This window comes from Heptranchias perlo, chromosome 10 (genome assembly GCF_035084215.1).
Source record: "Heptranchias perlo isolate sHepPer1 chromosome 10, sHepPer1.hap1, whole genome shotgun sequence".
NCBI classification, from domain to species: Eukaryota; Metazoa; Chordata; class Chondrichthyes; order Hexanchiformes; family Hexanchidae; genus Heptranchias; species Heptranchias perlo.
The window spans coordinates 28,886,426-28,909,503 of record NC_090334.1 but is presented as its reverse complement, the minus strand read 5'-3'; the positions used below and the strand labels follow the sequence as shown (position 1 = coordinate 28,909,503).

The following is a 23,078-nucleotide window of genomic DNA, read 5'->3' as shown; positions in this document are numbered from 1 at the left end:
TGCGAAAATTGGGGATTCCCGGGGCGGGGCGGGAGCCCGGCTCCAACCCGGCCACTTCCGGGTTTCCCCACTGACGCGCTCACATGCGCGCGCAGCCCCCGCATGTGGGACTCCCACCGGCAATTAAAGCCGGCGGGGTGCCACTTAAGGTATTTATTTAGGTATTTCAGATCGTTTAGAGACCTGATTAACATGATATTTTAGGAGGGGTGGGATTTTGCAAACAACTGGGACTGTTTCCCATATTGGGGGAAACACTCCCAGTTCAAATGGACGTGTTGCAGCCATCAGCCTGTGGCAGCTGCAAAGGTCCATTTGACAGGAGGGGAGGGGGGGCGGGGGGGGAGACCCTCACTCATTGTAGGAGGCCACTCTGTCACTTTGGACAAAGTTTGGCCTCCACCTCCCTCCTCCTAACAATAAAATTCACTAACTTGCACACTTACCCCAGTGTCCAGACACATGTAACTACCTTGCGGACCCCCTCAGATGTACATCTTCCGGATGGGGGCCGCCGTAGCTGCAGTCATGACCTCCTCGGAGGGCGAACAGCATCACCAGCCTCGCCGGCCACGCCATCCACCTCGGACACGTGGAGCTCCACAACACAGTGCTGTGACACATCCACCTGCACAGCAGGAGGGAGGGCAACTGCAGAGAGAGATGCGTCGCAGAGGGCACTACCCTCGCCACAGGGTCCACAAACCAAGGCTCAGCTTCCTGGACCTCTCTGAGCAGCAGTGCACACGGAGGCTCATAGTCACTCTACATGTAGTCGTGGACATTTGCAGCCTCCTTCATGCCGAGCTGGTCCCGGCTGGCCCGAGCACCATCTTCTTACCTGTCGCTGTCAAAGTCACCACTGCCCTCAACAACTTCTCCTTCGCATCCTTCCAGGGTGCCACCGGGGACATCGCCGACGTCTCTCAGTTGTCTGCACAAAAGAGCCCTGCAAATATACCTACACCCACTCAGCAGTGACACAATGGGTGGCATCAGTTGTGGGTCTTCATTGTGATCCTCAAGATTCGCAAAGACGTGGCAGTAGTGGTGCCAATATAATATGTAATGAGTTGATCAGAAATTAAATATAAGTAAAAACCATGACAAACCCTCAAACACCCTTGTGCATCCCCTTCATGCTCATTACATGTTTGCCTTACGCTTCCTATTGCACATACGTGATGCATGCCCTGTGGCTGCAGCACAGGTAGTGGCAGGTTGAGTGAGGCTGACTGTGAAAGAGATGCATGAGAGGGTGAGTGTGAGATAGAGCCATGAGATTGTATGAGGATTGGGTTGAGTGGTAGTGGCGGGATGAGTACTGGCGAGGTGAGTAAGTGCAGGTATATGAGGATGAGCTTTGAGTGGGTGTGAGGAGTGATGTGACAGAGTAGTATTGGCTGTGCAGAAGGAGATGTGGGGTGGGGGCGGTGATGTGGCAGATGGAGTGTAGGGGAATGAGTAAGTGTACTCACTTTGGCTGACCTACTGAGGTCATTGCAGCGCCTCCTGCACTGTATGCAGGTGCGCGATATGTTGGTGGTGCAGGTGACCTCCTCTGCCACCTCGAGCCAGGCCTTCTTGGTGGCAGAGGCAGGCCGCTTCCTCCTGCCTGCCAGGGGGAAGAGCTCTGTCCTCCTCCTCCTCCTCACCCCATCCAATAAGAGGTGGAGTGAGGCATCATTAACCTGGGAGCAGCCTTCCCCCTCCATGCTGCTCCATGCTGAAATTTTTCCTATTTCTTGCAGCATCTGTCAGTGGAGGACTGCCCCTTTAAATAGAGCTCCTCCAGCTGACAGATCTTACTGTGTTAGCGCAGTCCGCCCGCCGCGTAGATCAGCAGCGGGGAACCCGGAAGACCAGGTAAGTGGATCCAATCAGCCTGCGATTGCGTTCGGGGCAGACTGATTTCACCGGGCGTGTTACCCACGCGCCCAATCGAACCCCGCCGCGAACCCGCCGCCATGGTAATATCGGGCCCACTGCGTCTCTGACTAACCTGTCTGAACACCATTCACTCCTTTGATTGCTGTGATTATCTCTCTGCCGAGGTGTGATAAAGGGCAGTTAGAAAGATTATCTGTAATCACCAGGCATTGTTCTCTGACTATATATGCTGTGCCTTTATGCAACCCTTCACTCACCTGACAAAGGAGCAAAGCTCCAAAAGCTTGTGATTTCAAATAAAGCTGTTGGACTATAACCTGGTGTTGTGCGACTCCTTTCAAAATGATCAGAAAGGGAGTCTCTGAAAATGTTCAAGAATTGTGCACAATGCCATTTGGTGACCACAGCGTCACCAAGTGTGACATGTTTACATAGGCTGTTGCCATTATAAATGTGCACTAAGGAATTTATAATGGAAAAAGTTGTCACAAAAATTACATTTAATTTCAGAACCATAGAAGTTTTCAAGCACAGAAGGAGACCATTCAGCCTGAAGTGTCGCCAGCTCTTTGTTAGAGCAATCCAAAACTAAACCCGCTGCCCCCCTCTCTCCTAATAGCCTTGTTTCTTTCTCTCCTTCAAATGTTTAACCAATTTTCCCTTAAAGGAGGCAATGATATATGCCTTAACCACTCCCTGTGGCAAAGCATTCCATGCTCCAACAAACCTCGGTGGAAAGAAATGTAAGAGTTTTAATTTAATGACCTCTCATTACTAACTCACCAACATGACAAAAGGAAGTACATTTTTGTAGACAATATGCAGGCAGGCGCAAGATTCTTTGTTAGATATAGATATGCAAATGTTAAACTACAGGTTAGCAGTTAAAAGTTGAAAAGCATTAATGTATTTGACTTTGAGCAAAAAAAAATCAGAAAGACTTTAATTTATAAGAGAGAATGTAGTGATGGACATACATTTTGTTTATTCAACCAATACTAGCACAGTTAGGAAGTTTCCATTAAGAATTGTTTCCTTATTCTCAATTATTTTTTATGAAATCACCATCAGATAGTGTGCATATAGTAATTGTAAAAACTGAGCTACTCTGGGTCTGTAGTTACTAGCAACCAACCAAATCAATTAAAAATCCTTTTTGTTGTCAGTAAATTTATACGTTGCCAGCAAAATAATGTTCTGCCGGAAATAAGTGAATATTTTAATATAGAACAAAATGTTTGCATTCTAAAATTTTGTAGAGTTTACAGAAAGGAATTTACCAAACGTACATTTTGTGACAAAATAATAAAAGTAGAATCCTACTAATATATTATTGTGACACCGCATGAAAATGCAAGATTTAAATGTCACGGCACAATATATCGATGGAGACTCATTATCCAAGTTTAAGCATAGTTGCAAACTTGGCAACAACAAAAATAAACCTTCACATTTGTACCACTGCAACTCTTTTTCATTAAAATAAGGTATCAAAATTTCCTTGTAAAAACAGCAATTTATATAAAAACCAGAAACAAACTTACTAAACAGGAAATCAGCTGACCAGTATTGTTGTTCTCAATGACAATTTGCTTTTATGTAAAAGTGCACTAATGTACTGGGATAGACTATTAAACTGAGGAAACAGCACTCACACAACTATTCGCTTCCTGAATAAAGGGCAATCCAGTGTAAAGGTTTCATACTCCCCACCTTCTCCACACATATGCACTCCATACTTCTGAGAAATCTGCAATAACAGATACATTTATTTATGAATAAAAATCTCATAACAGAAACACAGTGCTGCGATATTAATAGTAACATGCTGTGTCATGATGAAACAGTTTTGTTTCTGTTGCCCTTATCAATACATGATCAAAAGTGAAACCCTAATTTTGATGATCAGTATGGTTTTTCTTTATTTTTATAAAAACTGCCCAGTTTTTTTTAAATACAAGAAGCACTACATATCAATGAAATCACAACATAGTAATATTATTTTCACCACATGCAGTCTTCAAAAACACTACTAATTGTGAATATTTTAAAGAATAAGACTTCAACATTAAACATTTCTTTGTTATCAAGAGTCTCTATCATCTGGTCTAATCTTCCAGGCTCCTCTCATAAAGTATGACAGCATGAAATGTACAACCACTGGGTTATCTTGAACAGAGGCATGAAAAGATGAGATGGCTACAGCATGCACTCCAACTGAGCAGGGTTTCAACCCAAAATCAATCAGACTACTGAAGTTGTCAAGAATCACTGGAAAACCACAAACAGTAGGGGCTTGTTCTGATGCTCGTGGCATCAAAGGGCAAATATTTTCCATTTACTGTTATAAACAGGCCATATGGAAGGTGTCTTTGAAGACACTTCTTCCAGCAAATCCCAGGCTTTCTGATTCAACAGCAAGCTATCAACTTGAAGCAGAAAGGTTTAGTTGCTAGCTTCCTTTTTACATTTTGGAAAGATAATCCTCCCTCCTTTGGAGGTTATGCAAGAAGGAGAGCAGTTAGGTGAAGATATAGTTCTAAAGAAGCTGCCTTTTCAGGCTTGGTCTAATAAGTCAATTAAACTGATGGTATTTGGCTTACATGTCATGTATGATTCCAGAAAATAAAGCTTAACATGTCTGCACATTTGTATCAATGCACACATACTTTCTTGACCCTTTTACATCAACCACCAGAATGTCAAAGCATACTTCAGGAAGAGACCAAACAAGATCGAAAACTTCATGTATTCCCTAAATATGCTTTTATATTGTCTTAATGTGATGTTAGAGTCAATTAACACCATAAAAGCAAAGGTGACGTTTTGATAGTTGATGAAAGCATGCTTATTAGCTCTCCTTAACCAGAACATAACATCTGGGTAGAACTTATGGGATACTGAATCAAATTTCTTGCACTCCTTGTCAGGTTGTATCATTTTAATGGTCAGAGTACGCACAACGGCTTTTAAGTGCCTGAACCATTATGACTAGGTTAAAGTCTGCCTCCAGCAAACAAGGCACTGACTCATCCCAAGGGCTTTTGAAGAACTTGTTTGCTCAATGTGCGGAAGTTCCGAGCAAGTCTGCACCAACCCTTTTTGATAGGGTCCAGTGCTCAGGAAAAAAATTATGCCTTGTAATTCCCTTGGAAAAGTCACTATGATCTGAACAGATGTAATTAAGTATCTCCAGTTTAAGCAAATTAACAAACTATGCAAAAAGAACTAAGGTTGCTGATTATTCTTCTCTGTAGATTTCACTTTCTTCCTTATGTGAGATCATTCTCTGGAAGCTCTATTATGAGTTGGAAGATTTATGGCTCCCGGTTTGTCTAAACAAAGATAGTAGCCTGGGTCAATGCTGAAAATGCATCTGCAACACTGGGAGCTTAGTTTGCAATGCAAAACTGCAGCCATTTGTCTTTAATGCTTGACATTCTTAAAAAGGTCAAATGTTAGAACCTTTTCTAGAATATAACATGAATATACCTTTACTGCTTCTCTTATCAGCACCTCAGCACCTCACTCTACCGCAAGCCCACGGACAACCTCACGATGCTCCACTTTTCCAGCTTCCACCCTAACCACGTCAAAGAGGCCATCCCCTATGGACAGGCCCTGCGAATACACAGGGTCTGCTCAGACAAGGAGGAACGCGATGGACACCTACAGACGCTGAAAGACGCCCTAGTAAGAACGGGATATGATGCTCGACTCATCGATCGACAGTTCCGACGGGCCACAGCGAAAAATCGCGTAGACCTCCTCAGAAGACTAACACGGGACGCAACCAACAGAGTACCCTTCGTCGTCCAGTACTTCCCCGGAGCGGAGAAACTACGCCATGTTCTCCGCAGCCTTCAACATGTCATCAATGATGACGAACACCTCGCTATGGCCATCCCCACACCTCCACTACTCACCTTTAAACAGCCACCCAACCTCAAACAGACCATCGTTTGCAGCAAATTACCCAGCCTTCAGGACACCACACAACCCTGCCACGGTAACCTCTGCAAGACATGCCAGATCATCGACACAGATACCACCATCACACGAGAGGACACCACCCACCAGGTGCACGGTTCATACTCCTGTGACTCGGCCGACGTTGTCTACCTCATACGTTGCAGGAAAGGATGCCCCAGAGCATGGTGCATTGGCGAGACCATGCAGACGCTGCGACAACGGATGAACGGACACCACGCAACAATCGCCAAACAGGAGGGTTCTCTCCCCGTCGGGGAACACTTCAGCAGTCATGGACATTCAGCCACCGACCTTCGGGTAAGCATACTCCAAGGCGGCCTTCGAGACACACGATAACGCAAAATCGTCGAGCAGAAATTGATAGCCAAGTTCCGCACCCATGAGGACGGCCTCAACCGGGATCTTGGGTTCATGTCACACTACACGTAACCCCACCAGCGAACAAATGTTATCTGTTTTTAATATAACGGGTCATTGACTGTCTTCCTTATCTCTCTCTCTCTCTTTTTTTGTTTTTGGGGGTTTGTATATTCGGTGGCCTTTTTAGGTGACACCTTTCTGTCTGCTCACTGTGATTGCCTTGGCAACGGGCAGTAATCACCAGGCATTGTTCTGTGATTTTAAAATGCGAAGGATTCGAAAATGTTATTTCCACACCGTTCACCTGAGGAAGGAGGAAGCCTCCGAAAGCTTGTGGGATTAAAAATAAAATTGTTGGACTATAACTTGGTGTTGTAAAATTGTTTACAATTCTCTTATCAGAGTTCTTTAGGGCACCATTATCACAACATATTGCCCCATGTTTTTTGTGATATTCAATACCAAAGATTACAGCAACTTACTTAGGTTCATCAATGGAACAAAACATCCCAAAGTGCTTCACAGTTGGGAATCAGACCCGAGCAGGAATAGGAAAAATTAGGGAAAGCAGCTGAAGGCAAGATTGAAGAGGAAGGTTTTAAGGAAGTGGAGAAAGATGCAGTAATGTGGAACAGTTTAAGGAAAGATTTCCAGGGTGCAGAACTGGAATCTTTGCCAATGATGGTAGCGCAGAGAAAGCAGGGAACACACAATAGACCAGAGTTGGAAGAGCAGAGGGTACAGGAAAAAGACATATGGCTGGAGGAGATTGCAGAGACAAGGAAGAGAGGAGGCAGGAAGAATTTGTAAATCAGGATGAGGATTTTGAAGTCGCTATGCTAAGGGATGGGGAGCCAATGAAGATTAGCAAGAGAGATAGAACTAGGGGGCATAATCTTAGAATAAGGGGCTGCTCTTTCAAAACTGAGATGAGGAGAAACTTCTTCACTCAGAGGGTGGTAGGTCTGTGGAATTTGCTGCCCCAGGAAGCTGTGGAAGCTACATCATTAGATAAATTTAAAACAGAAATAGACAGTTTCCTAGAAGTAAAGGGAATTAGGGGTTATGGGGAGCGGGCAGGAAATTGGACATGAAGCTGAGTTCGGATCGGTCAATGCCCTGTGGGTGGCGGAGAGGGCCCAGGGGCTATGTGGCCGGGTCCTGCTCCGACTTCTTGTGTTCTTTAGATTTGTGGTTGGGATCAGATCAGCCATGATCTTATTGAATGGCGGAGCAGGCTCGAGGGGCCGATTGGCCTACTCCTGCTCCAATTTCTTATGTTCTTATAGATGAGTGGAACTTTGTGCAGGATAGGATGCAGGCAGAAGAACTATGGATAAGGGAGTTTTTTTTTTAGGGTGGAACTCAAAAGAGTGGCAAGGAGGTCATTGGAAAAATGTCTGCAGGTGACAAGAGTATGAATGAATGGCAATGGGAGTGAAGGAGAGATTAAGATAGGCAATATTATGCAGGTGGAAGTGGACAGGCTTGGTAATGGACTGATGTGGGGTTTGAAGCTCATCTTAGAATCAAGCAGGACATCAAGGTTGCAGGCTGTTGAGGTGAGCTTGAGTGGGCATCCAGGAACAGGGTAGGATGACACGGTTTTATGAAAGGGAAATAGTGTTTGATAAATTTTTTTGAGGATGTAACTAGCAGAGTAGATAAAGGGGAACCAGCGGATGTAGTATATTTGGATTTTCAAAAGTCATTCGATAAGGTGCCACATGAAAGGGTGTTACACAAGATAAGGGCTCATGGGGTTAGGAGTAATATTAGCATGGATAATGGATTGGTTAACGGACAGAAAACAGAGAGTAGGAATAAACAGGTCATTTTCAGGTTGGCAGGCTGTTATAAGTGGGATGCCGCAAGGATCAGTGCTTGGACCTCAGCTATTTACAATCTATATTAATGACTTAAATGAAGGGACTGAGTGTAATGTATCCAAGTTTGCTGACAATACAAAGCTCGGTGGGAAAGTAAGTTGTGAGGTGGACACAACTTATATTGAAACATATAAGATTCTGAGAGGGCTTGACAGGGTAGATGCTGTGAGGCTGTTTCCCCTGGCTGGAGAGTCTAGAACAAGGGGGCATAGTCTCAGGATAAGGGGTCAGCCATTTAGGACTGAGATGAGGAGAAATTTCTTCATTCAGAGGGTTGTGAATCTTTGGCATTCTCTACCCCAGAGGGCTGTGGATGCTCAGTCATTGAGTATATTCAAGGCAGGGATCGATAGATTTTTGGACACTAAGGGAATCGAGGGATATGGGGATAGGGTGGGAAAGTGGAGTTGAGGTCGAAGATCAGCCATGATCTTACTGAATGGTGGAGAAGGCTCAAAGGGCCGTCCGGCCTATTCCTGCTCCTATTTCTTATGTTCTAAACCACAGCATTTCTGGCAAGGACCAGAGAAGTCAAGGACCAGACGTTGGTTTTGCCCATGCTTAGCAGTAATATGTTCTGGCTCATTCATGGTGATATTGGAAAGGCAATCAGAAATCATAGCAATAGTTTTGGAATCAGGAGTAGTGATAGAAAGGTAAAGCTGGGTATTGATGGCATAGATATGAAAGGTGACTCCATGCTTATAGATAGTGTCACCAAGGGGCACATAGATGAAGACTAGGAGGTCCAATAATAGTACCTTGGGGCACATTACAAGAGTATAGACTTACTTTTTGAAATTACTATTGAATCAGCTTAGCATTGTTATTACTTTTTAAGGGTTTGAACTGCAGTATGACATATAGGCTATTTGTAGCAATAATCACTCTTCCTATTAAACACAGGGTCATCCAGGTTCATTTTTCAAAAAGGAATCTGGGAGCTTGAAGTTATCCAAGCAGACTGGTAATCTCTGCAGGTATGACTGTCTTCCTAAAATGCTGTTTTTTCTTTATTTTACTGTTCTGACTGATACTTGCAACAGTGATTCCAATGTTCCATGAAATGGGTTAATATACAGGGGGACACTGACCTGGGAAAAGTCTCATTTATAGCTAGTAAAGTCACCACTTCACACTAGCACATGAAAGTCTAAGATTGGAAGTGTTACTTTTGCTCACAGCAACAGCAAATTTTAGACTTTCTATTAGTAAGAAACTTAATTCCCTAACTTTAGTCTTACTCTTTGAATGTAGTTATACAACTAGACTAGAATAGGCCCAATGACCAGTGCAGGGAAAAATCAGAGGGAGCGTGCCCCTTTAAGGGATTTCTTCACAATAATCTCCCAAAAACCACATGATCCCATGTTACATAAGTGCCATGGCTCCAGGCCAGACCTCTGTTCTTTTTGACAGAAACAGCCTGCCGTGTAAACTAATCTGATGCAGTAAACTAGATAATTTTTTTTCCCAAAATTTAATAATCTCCAATCACTCCAAATCAGGGAGTTAAAGAACAAAATTATAGATGATATGAATTATGTATGGGGAGGATAAAATACATTCAAAGACTGAGGAAACTGTACCAACTGTAGGTCATCTAACTTTTTTCTTAATTCACAGCCACATACTTCAGGATAATATCAAAAAGGGGGGTTTAATGATTTGGAAGCCAAAGTCAAATGCCAACAGAGATTGATTTGAGACTTGTAGTTTAAAAGAAAAATCTTAGGCAGCACCTACCCCCTAGCTCTGCACCACCCTGAATCAGAAGGAACAGTTAAGACTCAAAGTCAGCATTTGGCAGTCTGCCTTTAGAAAATAATTCATTGTGATTGGGTGTCACCCACATATTCTGACATAGGCACGCATCACATGATGATGGCGAGTTGACCTAACTACATGGGATCCTGTGGAAGATTCAGCAGCAACACATAAAATTCTTAACTTCATTCAAACCAGTTACTAATATTAGTTTACACAGTTAAAAGCAGTCTGGTTTGCACAAACTGCACAATGGCTCAGTATTTATCTCCTCCCTTTTTCTTCTCACATTTGGAGACAAATTTACCTGTTTGAGATATGGTTCTATCTGATCCAATGTTTTCCCAAGATGCTTCTCTGGATCCAGACCTGCCAGATAAAATAACAATTTCTTTATGAAACCTTTTTAATAGGCATTTCCACAAATGCATTCTGAAACATTTTGTATTTCAAATAAAACAAAAACAAATGTAAAAGAGAAGGGCTGCTGGGATTAATCAACTACATAGTGAAGCAAGATAGCTTGGTCATCACCTTGATCACTAATGACCATCATCAGTCTGAATCACACTCAGCAAGTACATAATGCCATTCCAAACAAACTGCAATGCAACTGGAAATACTAAAGCAAGTGTGATATGTTAATAGATTTTTAAAAAATTGATAAAGCACAAGATGGGGTAAGGATAATTATCTGACAGAACAAAGAAAGTACACTTTGAAATAATCTTCCCAAGAGGTGAAACCCATCAAGACCAAGTTAAAGGAAAGCAAAGAATAAGAATGGTTAGTCCTTCTTTTAATACCTTGCTTCAACATATAATTGCCACCAGACAATTTTGCATATTGGTACCAATACACTTCGATGCTCTGCCAATATGACCATCTTAATTCATCATTTCAATCTCACTGTAACACTGGGTGTTTTTCACAGTTCAAGTGTACAGAGCACGATATTTTCATCACCATTACTCTTTTCTAAATTCCCTGGGACACAATGCTGACATACTGTCAGTGAGCTATCATTCCCAGAAACTGCTAGGACCACAACCTCCTGGATCCTGTACCATAGTTTTTCAAACTGCAGTTACTGGATCTTAGGAATTCTCTGAGAGAATGTCAGAGGATCCCCAAGGTCAGACTTTTGTTTATTCCTCAGATTTCTGTAATTTGTGGCATTTACTGACAGTGCCATTTTATTTCTATGGTTGCATATTAAAATAATGTGTTCGACAATGAAAGCCCTGTTTTTCTACAAGTAACTGGCATGGTCTTTCATAAATTAGGACAAGAGGTGCCAAGGAGATTGTCAATATTTGTAGAGGTTCCCAGGATTGTGGCAATACTTACAGGGGATCTCCAGGAATGTGTCAATATTAAAGAGACTCCTGTACAAAGAAAAACACTCTTTTGCATATTTACTCTCTCCCAAACTTTTTAGTTGGCTTATTTTTCCTACTATTTTCACAATCAACATTTCCTATAAATAAGTTTTCCACTATATTTTCTATATTTAAAACTAAACATAATTTACTTTGAAGTTGATACATACAGTAACAGTTTACTTTCATTTATAGCAAATGAATTGTGGCCATAGGTAATTACATATATTAGGATGTGATACAATCCTTCAAACACATTAATGCACTCATATCTAGGAGGAGAATCTAACTTTATCTGTTGCCCAATAGCATTTGTTTCTTACAGAATAATGGGAATAATTTATATCATTGATCAGTTCACATGATTGGACACAACTACATGCTACAAGAAAAAAATTGATTCTTACATTTTTTTAACATTACACTTTCTATTTCCTTTTCTAAGGCTTTGTTTCTTTATTCTGTCTTATTCTACATCCAATTTTTGCTTCTGTAACAACATAAGTTATTTCCTTTTTATAAAAAACCTCAAATTAGTGCATTCATGCAGTTCAAATGGTTGAGCATTTGAGCCCCAAGTGTCATTGGCTCCCTCAGCTGAGTGAGTTTTATCAATTCTCTGCCAGGCTTTCGGATGGAATGTCACACAAAGTTAAAGTTACACCTCAAGCAAATTTTTTAAAAAATCATTTAGCTTTAACTTAATTCACAAGTTTCTGTTGAGCAATCCTGAAGTTGTCAAGGAAAAGATCAAAGCCCAAACATGCCACCATCATGAATAGAAAAGACCAGCTTTCTTGATGCTCTGATCTGTAAAAGGCAACAACCAGGGTCATACTAAGCTATGGACAACATACGTTCCCTGGTTCAATTCCCTCTCTATTTTGAGTTACTTAACCTCAAACCGGTGCAGTAACTAAGGCACTGCAATTTGCCTCAGTGCACTGGACTAAGGAGTATGAAAAAAAAAATCAGCCAGGTTTCTTATTCCTATCCAGTGACTTTTGCAGTGAAGTATGAATGTGTGGATGGCAGGTGGGGACAGGATCACCAGTTTCTCCTGTAAGCAGCCCCTACATCCCCTATGATCAGGAGTTTACCTTTACCACCCAGTATCTCACCATACAATAGCATGACCCAGGAGTCGTAACAATGAGACCCCCTGAGTGCTGGATACTGTAATCTTGCATGTGCTTCCACCTGCGTTACTCCTAACTTCTGGAAGATGGACTGATCAGTACTCTGGTGAGGCAATGTCAATTGTAAATCATAAATTAGATGTTGAATGAACTAGCTTGTTTAACAAACAGAATACAGTTTTCACTGAATTTTCAATTTATTTCATTATGGCTGTTGTAACATAGAAAATAACAAAGCATGCTACTCTACCCACATTAATGGACTAACACTATACGTGAGTAACAAATTCCTCAAACTTGTTGGCTCTAACCGTAGGAAGCAAGTTCTCTCCCTCTGTGTTTGTTTCCACCCCAAACGTCTAGACTGTCCTTGTTCCAGCTCAACAGGAAGCCACCTCCCACTGTGCTCAAATAAATGAGGCCATTCCAACATCATTTACGTGAATGTCACTATAATGTACTAACAAACCCCACTGTTTCAAACTGATATGGCATTCACCCAGACCCAGCTTCTGGATCGAGTAGGCATTCCCAGTTAGCATTTGTCTTGTATGGATTTAACCCTCTCTGCGCTGAATTTAACTTTAAAACAGCAACTTAATATAAATGAACTGGAAATGTCTCCTAGGACAAATAGTCAAAAATGTTGAAATATGACAGTCCTCCATGATCAATATGCCTCCCAACACTCTAAGCATGAAGAATGGCCACTTGGGTAAGGTATGGGGTGGGGGGGGGGGGGGGGGGGGAGAGTGGAGTTGCTGCTACTTGCAGAATTGTACCCTAGGAACAAGCAGAGCCCTCAGGAGAGGATTGGTAAAAAAAGAGAAAGATGTACAGTGGCAGCTGTCCTGCAAAGGAAGAAATAGGGACGGAAAAAACCTTCCATGGTGGAAAATATCACTGGGCACTCAATTTTCTGTTTATCTTCACACCTTATTATTACTTTTGCTGAAATACATCCGTAAAGGGAAAACATGGAAATACACTGCATATATTCCGATTATGCAAGGTCTGTTGTGCTACAACCTGTTTATCAGTGATAATAAGCAAACAGATGGAATTTCATTGAGGTCTTTGGCATCATTACTAGTACAACATGCAACATTTTAAAGTATCAGATTATTTCAAACCCGTATCATGATCAATACCTTCTGTGTGCTTGTCCTTTTCTACAGCTGCCACCAAGGAAGATCAAGGAAATGCAGCTGGCAGTAGCACTCATGCAGAAAATACATCTTTGTAAGATTTCTTTTTCATGAAAAATGTTGTCATACACCAGTTGAGATCAGGATTCCAGGTCATAGCCATGCCTGCTGGGAGCTGAGCTTTATAATGACAGCAGCTAGAAACCAGTATGGCCAGTTGCATGCTGTGGATCCACACCCACTGGGAATTCGGTTGAGAAAACCTAAGCTCGATTCACAATAGGGCACTTATAATCAGCAGAGAAGAGTTGATTTCATTCCAGTAGTTTGGCTTGGATTTGAGCCCATGTCACAGACAGAAAATGACAGCATGCTCACTCAGCCCCCACAAAATTTGACATTTTGTTTTATCTCAACAAGTAGGTCATTTTAAAGATATGAAAATAGTCAAAGCAATACTGATTTTTCTGTGTTTAGATTTAGTTAGTGACTTTATAATTACTATACTTAACAGCGTTGACAATGGAGGCTTGAGAAATTTGCAGTTAGTACAGGGGTATATCCTAAACATTACTTCCATTCAGCAAGAAATGAAGCATCATAAGTTAAGAACATGTAAATTTAGAAGAACTAGTACTGAAATTGTAGTCAAATATTGCAATCTTAATGGGATTGATCTTGTACAATACACTGTCATGTTCAGAAAGTGTTTTATTTACAAAAATTAATCTTAAAAAGGCTTTAATGCAGTTGGAGTTGATCTTCATGGACCCTGGTGAGTATGTCTAACTGTTCTGTGAGAGAAAGTAATGCCTACACTGCACAAGTTAAAATATACATGAAATCTCCAGTGCAGATGGTATAAAATATTAAATGCCATAAGTGTCACAAAATCCATTACTGGAGCCCTAAATTCAGTACTTCTTGTAGGCCAGAATACGGATCCTTACAGATGTAGAGCTATTGACATTACTCACTGTCTGCAGGAAATGCAGATATCAACAAGTTGACATTTGTATTTCACTAAGGTTGCATGTAGCCTGATCAAGGTTAATTTTCGTATTTGCTTTGCCCTAAATGTAATGTAAGTGAGGCAATTTTTTATTGCAGCCTAATTTGAACCACATTGTTCAGAATTCTTCAGAGTTGCTGTGTAAAATGGCTATGGAAGTCATGTAATTCAAACTGCAAATTAACCTTTCTTGCACTTGTTACTTCTCTATGTTTAAGTAATGCACACTGAAAAGAGTAAAAAGTACTCAAACATTATTCAGACAAAAATCTTAAAACAAAGGGATGAATGAATGGACTAAGAATAGCCCAAAGCAAATGTGATAAAAAAAGACATCAAAGATTATTAGGTTCAAGCTTTATTGTCTCTTATATCTTAATACTGACAGATTTTTAAAAATGCCATTTTATTTATTTTTTAAAACAATTAATTACCAACCTGCTCCATTAGCATTCAATTGTAATATAAAGTATCGCTGAAACTTAGCTTTCGGGAGGTGGAGGGGAGAGGAAAATTTAGAAATATGTCAGAAAAAGGCTCTCTGATCTTGAAATTCAAAGAGTAGACATTTTGGTCACTATCTTGGAGAGGTAACTTCATGGACAGTATAAATTTGCCTTGATCAGATCCAGTGCCCTTTGCACCCCGAGAAGTAGAATGGGTGCAAGAACACAGCTGCTGCAAAAGGAGTCTTTTACAGATTCAAATGCATGCATGATGAAAAGGAAACAAATGGAGATTCAAAGGGTTATGTAAACGGTCATTGTAAATGTTATATTAAAAGGAATCTTGAAGCTCCAACATAATTCATATTTAACAGACACTTCTCTAATATAACATTTCTGGCACAAATTCAGTTTTATTATTTCATCTGCTTTGTAAAACAAATTTCCCACTGGACATTGTCAAGCTACTTTGAAGTAGCTACTAACTGTTTTGGAAAGATTGTCAGCAGCCTTTTGCTACCAGGTGTGATGGAAGCTTTCTGCTGGCTGATGGGCATGAAAATCTAGGAGTTTTGTGTTCTTTCAGTTTATCCTCCTCCCCTTAACCACCCCTTCCCAAAAAAAAAATCATGTGCAGATTGTTATCAACAGACCACTAGCAAAAATGTATTTTAATAAATCTCTGACTTTAAAAATCCCGAATGACAATTCTAGCAAGCGCTCTTAAAACAAAGACTTGCATTTTTACACTGCCTTATCATGTCTCTCAGAAATGTCTCAAATTGCTTCACACACAATGGGACCAGTTCCAGGGAAGGAGTGACCTGTACATGATGGATAGCTTCACATGAACAAGGTTGCAACCAAAGTCCTTGCTGGGAGAGCAGCTAGTGCTGCGAATGAGGCTTTAAATTAATATTTGTAAACAATTTTACAACACCAAGTTATAGTCCAACAAATTTATTTTAAATTCCACAAGCTTTCGGAGGCTTCCTCCTTCCTCAGGTGGTGTGGAAAGAGGAAGGAGGAAGCCTCCGAAAGCTTGTTGAATTTAAAATAAATTTGTTGGACTATAACTTGGTGTTGTAAAATTGTTTACAATTGTCAACCCCAGTCCATCACCGGCATCTCCACATCTTAAATTAATATGGCAGGGGGAAGGAAAATATGAGATGAGGAAGCTGAAAAATCAAAAGGGACCCAGAGTTTAGGAAAGCTAAAAAATGAAAAAAAAATCAGAAGGAGGACAGAGTAAAATGAGTAAGATTACATAACAAACAAAGTTTTGAGTTATATGCACGTTAATACACACAGTGTACCTTAAATAAAACTGGTGAGCTAGAGGAACAAATTGCTCTGGGGGAAGGATGATATATTGCATTAACAGAGATCTGGCTTAAGCTGGGACAGGAGATATAGAGTAGGAAAAGGGGAGGAGGGATGGCAGTGCTAGTCAAAGTTTCCATTACAGCATGATAACACAGGAATGATATAGGATGGTACAAAAGCTGAATCCTTTTGGTTAGAGTTAAGGAATAAAAATGGAACTGTTGGTCTTTTGAGTGTATCACAGACCACCGAACAGTGGAAAGGAAATAGAGAAAGGGATTATATATAGACAAATTAGAGAAAAATGCAGGAACAATAGGGCTATAATAATGGGTGACTTTAATTATCTAATAATTAAGAGAAATGTAAATGGGAAAGAAGGGGAGGGGTTTCTACAATGTGTCCAGAGCTGCTTTCCACATCAGGATGCTTTTAGTCCAACAAGAAAAGAGGCAGTGCTTGATCTAGTTCTAGGAAATGAAGTGGGCTAGTATGTAATGTTAAGGTCGGGGAACATCTTAAAAAACTGTGACCGCAACATAATGAGGTTTGATTTAAAAACTAAAAAGGAGGGAACGGCCAACATAAAAGTAGTTGACTGGAAAAAGGCCAATTTCAACAAGACAAGAAAGGAATTAGTCTAGCTAAACTGGAAATAAAAACTGGCAAATAAGACAAGGCAGAAAGAATGGGAAACATTCAAACAGGAGATGATTAGGGGACAAACTAGATATCCTCCCACAGGTAAAGGTGGTGCAGCAAAGTGGAAGCTCCTTAGATGAGTAGAGAATTTAGAATTAAAACGAGGCATACGACAAATCTAATCCTAATAAAACAAAAGAAAATCAACCTAAGCATAGAAAATAAAGAAGGGAAGCAAAAATGGAGACTTGAAAGGGTAAGAGGAGGTACTGTATTAATAAAAACTGGTAACATAGTAAAGTGTTTTATAAACACATAAAAAGTAAAAGAATAGTCAAAGAAAGGATAGGGCCAATTAAGGACAAAAACAGAAATCATAAATCAGAAACGCTGTAACTTCTATGTATTTCTATGTAAGAGTGTAGTAGAAAGAATGAAAGTGTACAAGAGGAAGAGGTGCGGCAATTACAGAAGAAAGCTATGGATAAGGGGCCCCGAGGGCACGCATCTTAGAATGGTCAGGGAAGGCAGAGAGAACATTACAGAGGATCTGACCACAATCTTTCAAACGTCCCTGGATATGGAAGTTATGCCTGAGGACTGGAAGGCTGCCAATGTAACAAGAAGAAAGGAATAAACCAGGTTGCTATAGAACAACCAGCCTAACATCTTTAGTGGGTAAGTTTCTAGAGGCGAAAACATGGGATAAAATTAATACTCACGTAAGAGTTAATTAAGAACAACCAACATCTATTATATATTAAAAAGTGAGTAGCTGCAACATCCCATTGGCATTGCAGGTGGCACTCTGAGGGACATGTTTTGTGACCCATTAAATACTGTGGGTTTCAACAAACATAACATAATGGCCCCATTGTATTGACCTACTGGACAGCTGGGACACATAGGCAGCGTGCAAGCCTCGTGGATTTGTTAACTACACATCACTCCCGTCCAGTCCTCATAGTCAATTGCAAAGGAAACTTGATAGGAACAAAATAATACCAGCTGCTCATTGGTCGGGTGAGTGCATGACTAGCATGAGCATTTATCCTCCTGTTCTCAGGAGAAACTGCTCGTGATTCACACCGAAAATAAAGCAGCAATTTATATGTATCTCTAACATAAAAATTTACTATTCCAATCTGAAGAGAACCCAATCTGCGTATCACTTGCAGAAGGATATCAGGAGACGAAAGATAACCGCAAACCATCTCTTTACCCATAAGGAAAATCTCCCACATTGACAATATAAGCTCGGGGCAGCATAAGTAGCAGACTGATTGGTGGATAGGGGAACCACCAGTCGAGGTTGTTCCTAACATTGAGTTCACCTAACACAGGTTTTAATTACACATAAGACCATAAAAGAAAGGAGCAGGAGTAGGCCATTTGGCCCTTCAAGCCTGCTCCGCCATTTAATGAAATCATGGTTGATCTGATTTTTACCTCAACTTTCCCACCTTTTCCCCATATCCTTTGACTCCCTTGCTGATCAAAAATTTGTCTAATTCAGCCTTGAATGTATTCAATGACTCAGCCTCCACAGCTTTTTGGGGTAAAGAATTCCCAAGATTCGCGACCCTCTGGGAGAAGAAATTCCTCCTCCTTTCTGTTTTAAACTGGCGACCCCTTATTCTGAGACTATGCCCCCTAGTTTTAGATTCCCTCATGAGGGGTAGCATCCTCTCAGCATCTACCCTATCGAGTCCCCTCAGAATCTTACATGTTTCAATAAGATCTCCTCTCATTCTTCTAAACTCCAATGAGTATAGACCCAACCTGTTCAATCTTTCCTCATAAGACAACCCTTCCATACCCAGAATCAACCTAGGGAACCTTCTCTGAACTGCCTCCAATGCAAGTATATCCTTCCTTAAATAAGGGCACCAGAACTCTATGCAGTACTCCAGGTGTGGTCTCACCAGCACCCTGTACAGTTGCAGTATGACTCCCCTGCTTTTATACTCCATCCCCCGAGAAATAAAGGCCAATATTCCATTTGCCTTCTGGATTACCTGCTGCACCTGTATGTTGACTTTTTGTGTTTCATGTACGAGGACACCCAGATCCCTCTGTGCCGCAGCATTTTGTAGTATTTCTCCATTCAAAACTAGGGTACGGTAGCATAGTGGTTATGTTACTGGGCTAGTAATCCAGAGGCCTGGACTAAAATCCAGAGTCATGAGTTCAAATCCCGCCACGGCAGCTGGCGAATTTAAATTCAATTAATTAAATTCAACTAATTAAATAAAATCTGGAATTAAAATACTAGTATCAGTAATGATGGCCATGAAACTACCGGATTGTCGTAAAAAACCCATCTGGTTCACTAATGTCCTTTAGGGAAGGAAACCTGCCATCCTTACCCGGTCTGGCCTATATGTGACTCCAGACCCACAGCAATGTGGTTGATTCTTAATTGCCCTCTGAAATGGCCTAGCAAGCCACTCAGTTGTAAAATCTCGCTACGAAAAGTCATAATAAGAATAAAACCGGACGGACCACCCGGCATCGGACCACTAGGCACCGGACAACTCCCTTCCTAACAGCACTGTGGGAGAACCGTCACCACACGGACTGCAGCGGTTCAAGAAGGCGGCTCACCACCACCTTCTCGAGGGCAATTAGGGATGGGCAATAAATGCCGGCCTCGCCAGCGACGCCCACATCCCGTGAACGAATAATAAAAAAATCATATTTTGCTTTTTTATTTTTCCTCCCAAAGTAGATAACTTCACATTTTCCCACATTATATTCCATCTGCCAAATTTTTGCTCATTCGCTTTGGGCCCGATATTACCAGGGCGTCGGGGCGATTGGGTGCGTGGGTAACACGCCCGGTGAAATCAGTCTGCCCCGAACGCAATCGCAGGCTGATTGGATCCATTTACCTGGTCTTCCGGGTTCCCCGCTGCTGATCTGCGTGTCGGGCGGACTGCGCATACACAGAAAAGTCTGTCAGCTGGAGGAGCTCTATTTAAAGGGGCAGTCCTCCACTGACAGATGCTGCAACAAATAGGAAAAAGTACAGCATGGAGCAGCCCAGGGGGAAGGCTGCTCCCAGGTTTAATGATGCCTCACTCCGGGTATCATTGGATGGGGTGAGGAGGAGGGGGAGGACAGAGATCTTCCCCCCGGCGGGCAGGAGGAAGCGGCCTGCCTCTGCCACCAAGAAGGCCTGGCTCGAGGTGGCAAAGGAGGTCACCTGCACCACCAACATATCACGCACCTGCATACAGTGCAGGAGGCGCTACAATGACCTCAGTAGGTCAGCCAAAGTGAGTACACTTACTCATTCTCCTACACTGCGACTGCCACATCACCGCCCCCACCCCACATCTCCTTCTGCACTGCCAACACTACTCTGTCACATCACCCCTCACACCCACTCAAACCTCATCCTCATCTTACCTGCACTTACTCACCTCGCCAGTACTCATCCCGCCACTACCACTCAACCCAATCCTCATACAATCTCATGGCTTTATCTCATACTCACCCTCTCATGCATCTCTTTCACAGTCAGCCTCAACCAACCAGCCACTACCTGTGCTGCAGCCACAGGGCATGCATCACATATGTGCAGTAGGAAGCGTAAGGCAAATGTGTAATGAGCATGAAGGGGGTGCACAAGGGTGTTTGAGGGTTTGTCATGGTTTTTAATTATATTTAATTTCTGATCAACTCATTACATATTATATTGGCACCACTACTGCCACGTCTTTGCGAATCTTGTCTGGTTTGTGCAATAATGCCCTTTCCTGAGGATCACAATGAAGACCCACAACTGATGCCACCCATTGTGTCACTGCAGAGTGGGTGTAGGTGTATTTGCAAGGCTCTTTTGTGCAGACGACTGAGAGACGTCGGCGATGTCCCTGGTGGCACCCTGGAAGGATGCGGAGGAGAAGCTGTTGAGGGCAGTGGTGACTTTGACAGCGACAGGTAAGAAGATGGTGCTCGGGCCAGCCGCGAGCAGCTCAGCATGAAGGAGGCTGCAGATGTCCACAACTACATGTCAAGTGACTCTGAGCCTCCGTGTGCACTGCTGCTCAGAGAGGTCCAGGAAGCTGAGCCTCGGTCTGTGGACCCCGTGGCGAGGATAGTGCCCTCTGCGACGCATCTCTCTCTGCGGTTGCCCTCCCTCCTGCTGTGCAGGTTGATGTGACACAGCACTGTGTTGTGGAGCTCCACATGTCAGAGGTGGACGGCGTGGCCGGTGATGCTGTTCGCCCTCCGAAGAGGTCATGACTGCAGCTACAGCGGCCCCCATCCAGAAGATGTACATCTGAGGGGGTCCACAAGGTAGGTACGTGTGTCTGGACACCGGGGTAAGTGTGCAAGTTTGTGAATTTGATTGTTAGGAGGAGGGTGGTGGAGGCCAAACTTTGTCCCAAGTGACAGAGTGGCCTCCTGCAATGAGTGAGGGTCACCCCCACCCCACCTGTCAAATGGACCTTTGCAGCTGCCACAGGCTGATGGCTGCAACACGTCCATTTGAACTGGGAGTGTTTTCCCCAGTATGGGAAACAGTCCCAGTTGTTTGTAAAATCCCAACCCTCCTAAAATATCTCGTTAATCAGGTCTGTAAACGACCTGAAATACCAAAATAAGTACTTTAAGTGGAACCCCGCCGGCTTTAATTGCCGGCGGGAGTCCCACATGCGGGGGCTGCGCGCGCATGTCAACGCGTCTGTGGGAAACCCGGAAGTGGGCGGATTGGAGCCGGGCTCCCGACCCGCCCTGGGAATCGCCGATTTTCGTGGCCCCCCCTGCCAGGAACACACCCGATTGCGGGTGCTAAAATCGACCCCTTTGTGTCCTCATTGTAACTTGCTTTTCCACCTATATTTGTATCAGCAATTTTGGCCACAATACATCTGTTCCTTCATCCAAGTCAATGATATATATTGTAAATAGTTGAGGCCCCAGCACTGATCCCTGCAGCACCCCACTAGTCACAGATTGCCATTTTGAAAATGACCCTTTTATCCCGACTCTTTGTTTTCTGTTAGTTAGCCAATCCTCTATCCATGCCAGTATATTACCCCCAACACCATGAGCTCTTATCTTGTGCAGTAACCTTTTATGTGGCACCTTATTGAATGCCTTTTGGAAATCCAAATATATTGCATCTATTGGTTCCCCTTTATCCACCCTGCCCATTGCTTCCTCAAAGAACTCTAATAAATTTGTCAGACATGATTTCCCCTTCATCAAACTATGTTGACTCTCCTTGATTGTATTATGAGTCTCCAAATGTCCTCCATATTTATACCTTTCTGGAGACATGCCTACTTGTACAGTTCCTTTGTCTGCAACTGTCACTCATACTGACTCAGCAGATGTCACATGATTGGTGTCACACTAGATTAGCAATCTTCAGCCTCAGTTTTAATAGTTTGCTGATATCATCCATATCTGAAGTAGATGGTGAGCACACATCCCTCTAGTAGTCAACCTATTCCAAACAGAATCTGGCAATGTCTGAATCCCTGTAACGAAGAAACCGCTGCATTACCCGATCCAAGTCAGAGTTTCGGACACTGCCAACTTAGCATACAATTCTGGCTATCGGTGTCAAATGATTTCAGGAAATTAATTTAGGAGTTGATTGAAAAAAGCCATCCATAAAAGGAGGAGTCAGAGTAGCTCAGAAATGCTTGGTTCTGTTATAATTTACTGCAAATAGCGTCTGTATCCTGCCTTCACAATTAAGGCTGCCAGTAAAAAGTTAAATATCAAATCAGTAAGGTTTGGAAGCTTTTATAGGAAAGAGGTGTTATTAAATTAGCTTATATTAGTGTTTCTTTTCAATAGTGACTCTCTCGCCCCCGCGCCTGCCCAAGCAAAAAATCTATGAACAGCCCACAACCTTGAAATATTTGCCTAATGATACGCAAGATCACACAATCGAAATAATTAGGGTTTCGGAACTGGACATTGATGTCACTAAATTTAGCAAAATTATGCAATTAAAATTTAATTAAAGAATTCTTGAGCGATAATTAAATGACTGACCTTGACATTAACATCTATGCAATTATGAACTTTTATCAATGACTTTAAAGACTGTTT

General features: G+C 42.2%; 1 protein-coding gene across 1 annotated transcript in view; it reads right to left on the bottom strand.

The window, feature by feature from the left end:
• Nucleotides 1–23,078, bottom strand: part of dph6 (diphthamine biosynthesis 6) — a 223,797-nt gene that overhangs the window by 118,087 nt on the left and 82,632 nt on the right. The window contains exons 6-7 of the mRNA XM_067991381.1: nucleotides 10,207–10,268; nucleotides 3,546–3,640 (exon numbers count right to left, since the gene is read on the bottom strand). Of these exons, the coding sequence (XP_067847482.1) occupies nucleotides 3,546–3,640; nucleotides 10,207–10,268 (157 nt within the window). The remainder of the gene's footprint in view (nucleotides 1–3,545; nucleotides 3,641–10,206; nucleotides 10,269–23,078) is intronic.